General features: G+C 40.6%; 1 protein-coding gene across 1 annotated transcript; it reads left to right on the forward strand.

The window, feature by feature from the left end:
- Window positions 1–296: 296 nt before the first annotated feature.
- LOC138347521 (uncharacterized) lies at window positions 297–1,685 on the forward strand. Its single transcript, XM_069295815.1, has 3 exons — window positions 297–445; window positions 584–960; window positions 1,090–1,685. The coding sequence occupies exons 1-3, from the start codon at window positions 297–299 to the stop codon at window positions 1,683–1,685; spliced, it is 1,122 nt and encodes a 373-aa protein (XP_069151916.1).
- Window positions 1,686–2,822: the final 1,137 nt, after the last annotated feature.

The raw sequence follows: 2,822 nt of genomic DNA on the forward strand, positions 1-2,822 counted from the left end.
AAGTTCCTCCTCAAGCCCCAGCTGCTGGAGTGCAAGTGCATATCAACTCAACTGCATTGACGAATGGAGATTTAAGAGAAGCACTTGTTCAGATGGCCCAAGCCATCACTACTTAGGCACAGGTTATCACAACCCAAGCCATTAGAGAGGGTGCTCCTAGGGAGAACCCACATGCTAGCACCATGGCTAACAGACTGAGGGATTTCACCAGAATGAATCCTCCAGTTTACTTTGGGTCCAAAACCAATGCGGATCCCTAAGAGTTCGTGTATGAAGTCTACGAGATTCTTTCTGCCATGGGGGTGAATGAAAAGGAGAAGGTTGAGTTGGCTGCATATCAACTCAAAGATGTGGCTCAGGTGTGGTACAAAATGTGGGCAGATGGCCGAGCACCAGAAGCAGTCCCCATCACTTGGGACATTCTCAAGACTGCATTCTTAGAGAGGTTCTTTTCCAGAGACAAGAGAGAGGATAGGGTTGAGGATTTCATCAACCTATGACAGGGAGGTAAGTCAGTCAAGGAGTATTCCTTAAAATTTGTTAAGCTCTCGAAATATTATTCTTCTCTGATGTCCAATAGTAGGGATGAGATGAGCAGGTTTGTGGCTGGTGTGTCGGAGGATCTGGAGGAGGAATATCGGGCAGTCATGTTGCATGATAACATGGACCTTGGTAGATTGATGGTTCATTCACAACAGGTGCAGGAGAGTCGTCGGAGAAAGAGAGGTCCAGAAGGAAAAAATCCTAGACCCTCAGATCAGGTTGGTTCTAGCTCTGGTATGAGTTCTTTTGGAGTTCAAGACAGGACCAAGTTCAAGAAGGGATACCAGCGCTCAGGTAATCCAACTACTTCCAAGAAATCGAACGCCAAAGTGGAAAAGTCTGGCCCCAAAAAGGGCAATGATAGAAATGCCCAGCATAGCAGCAAGCCGTGTGGTAAATGGGGCCGTTTGCATGGAGGTGAGTGCCTGGTAGGTACTAATAGCTGCTATGGGTGTGGCAAGAGTGGGAATATGGTCAGGGACTGCCCATAAAAGAGGAATTAGTCTAGGACAGATGCTCAGCCTCAGCGTAATCCTACTGCTGCAGCCGAACCTCCCAAGAGGAATGAATTCTATGCTTTAAAAGGTAGAGAGGAGCAAGAGAAGTCAGCTGATGTGGTCACTGGTACGTTGCATGTGTTCTCTTTTCCTGTGTATGCATTTTTAGATCAAGGATCCACTTTGTCATTTGTTACTCTTTTAGTAGCTAGTATGTTTGACTTACTTCCTGAGATCTTACATGAGCCTTTTCTAGTTAGTACTCCCACAGGAGATGGCATTAGAGCTGAAAGAGTATATAAAGAATGCCCAGTTAAGATTCTTGATAGAGTCACCTATGCTGACCTAATAGAATTAATCATGCTTGACTTTGATATAATTTTAGGTATAGATTGGCTCCATAGGTGTTATGCTACCATAAGCTATCGAAACAGGGTAGTAAGGTTTCAGTTTCCTAATAAGTTACAACTGGAATGGGAAGGGCGTAGTTCAAATCCAACAGGCCAAATAGTTTCCCATCTCAAAGCCAATAAGATGCTATCTGAGGGGTTTTTATACCACTTAATTAGAGTCGATGACTTAGAATATGAAGTTCCTTCCATAGACTCTGTGTCCTTAGTGAATGAGTTTCAAGATGTATCATGATCTCAAGGAGATCTATTGGTGGGAAGGTATGAAGCGAGATGTTTCTAAGTTGTGGAGGAGTACCCAAATTGCCAACAGTTTAAGGCCGAACACCTTACGCCTAGAGGTCTTACCCAGTCGATTGAGATCCCGTTACCATCACTTGTTCAGTTCTTATGGTTAGATATACACTTCCTAAGTCTGATTTTGTTTATGAAACTCTAAATTTTAGTGCATTAGTCAGTTTTTGTGTTTTAAGTCCATAAATATAACACTTGCACTATATGAGTTAAAATGAGTTCATGCTTGCATTCATGTTGCTGTTTTTGTATAGCATAGACATGATCTTTGTGTTGCATGAGTTGTGATGTGCATTAATTTAAGTATGATTGAGAAAGAAGTTCCTCAATCTCAAATATGAAGCTTCAGATAAGCTTGAATAATATACATCAGGCAGAGTAAGTGTGAATCAGAAATTCACAAAGAGTAGAGTTTCAAGTATGTTAATGTATTTTTGAAATTACGTCTTTAATTTAAAATGATATGTAGTTTCATTCAGGGACAAATGTTCTTAAGGGGGGGATGATGTAACACTTCAGAAAATGTACTCGTCTAGTGAAGAGCATATTAAGTTTTAAGAGTAGGTATTGGGGGTACATAGGCATCCCAATGCCAAATATTTAGAAATATTGGTCATATTAGAAAATATTGACTTAAAGGGCGTTAGCCAAATTTGTATGTATTAACAAGATTGTCCAAGGAATGTACCTGAAATGAAGTCCCTAATCTAAAAACATATATTTTTAGCATTTAAACATTAGGTACGAGGCATCCATGTGTCAAGCCTAGGAACCATAACACATTTGGTTATCCAACCAGGAAATGGGTAATGGACTCACTCTACAAATAATTGTGTAAATTTCAAGAATCTGATTCAAGATTACTTGGACAAAGGTTTGTTCCTAATAGCATACCGACCAATGGGAATCGATACATCACCATTTGCGGGAGCAGTAGAGAGATCAATATGATGTTTGCTCACTTAAGAAAGTTTTCTGATCCAAAATTCCAATGGCTTTGGCTACTCTAACCTTCCCGACCACGATTTTTTTAGGTATTTCACTGTGAAATAAGACAGAACTAAGAATTGTATTTTCC

The sequence above is a fragment of the Solanum lycopersicum genome, chromosome 3 (genome assembly GCF_036512215.1).
Source record: "Solanum lycopersicum chromosome 3, SLM_r2.1".
In the NCBI taxonomy this organism is placed as follows: domain Eukaryota; kingdom Viridiplantae; phylum Streptophyta; class Magnoliopsida; order Solanales; family Solanaceae; genus Solanum; species Solanum lycopersicum.

What these genes read in the sequence shown, in the direction of transcription:
- LOC138347521 (XM_069295815.1), top strand. Translation starts at nt 297, where the DNA reads ATGGGGGTGAATGAAAAGGAGAAGGTTGAGTTGGCTGCATATCAACTC. An exon ending in AAGACTGCATTCTTAGAGAG is followed by an intron (nt 446 to 583) that starts GTTCTTTTCCAG and finishes GTCCAATAGTAG; the next exon opens with GGATGAGATGAGCAGGTTTG. An exon ending in ATGGGGCCGTTTGCATGGAG is followed by an intron (nt 961 to 1,089) that starts GTGAGTGCCTGG and finishes CTACTGCTGCAG; the next exon opens with CCGAACCTCCCAAGAGGAAT.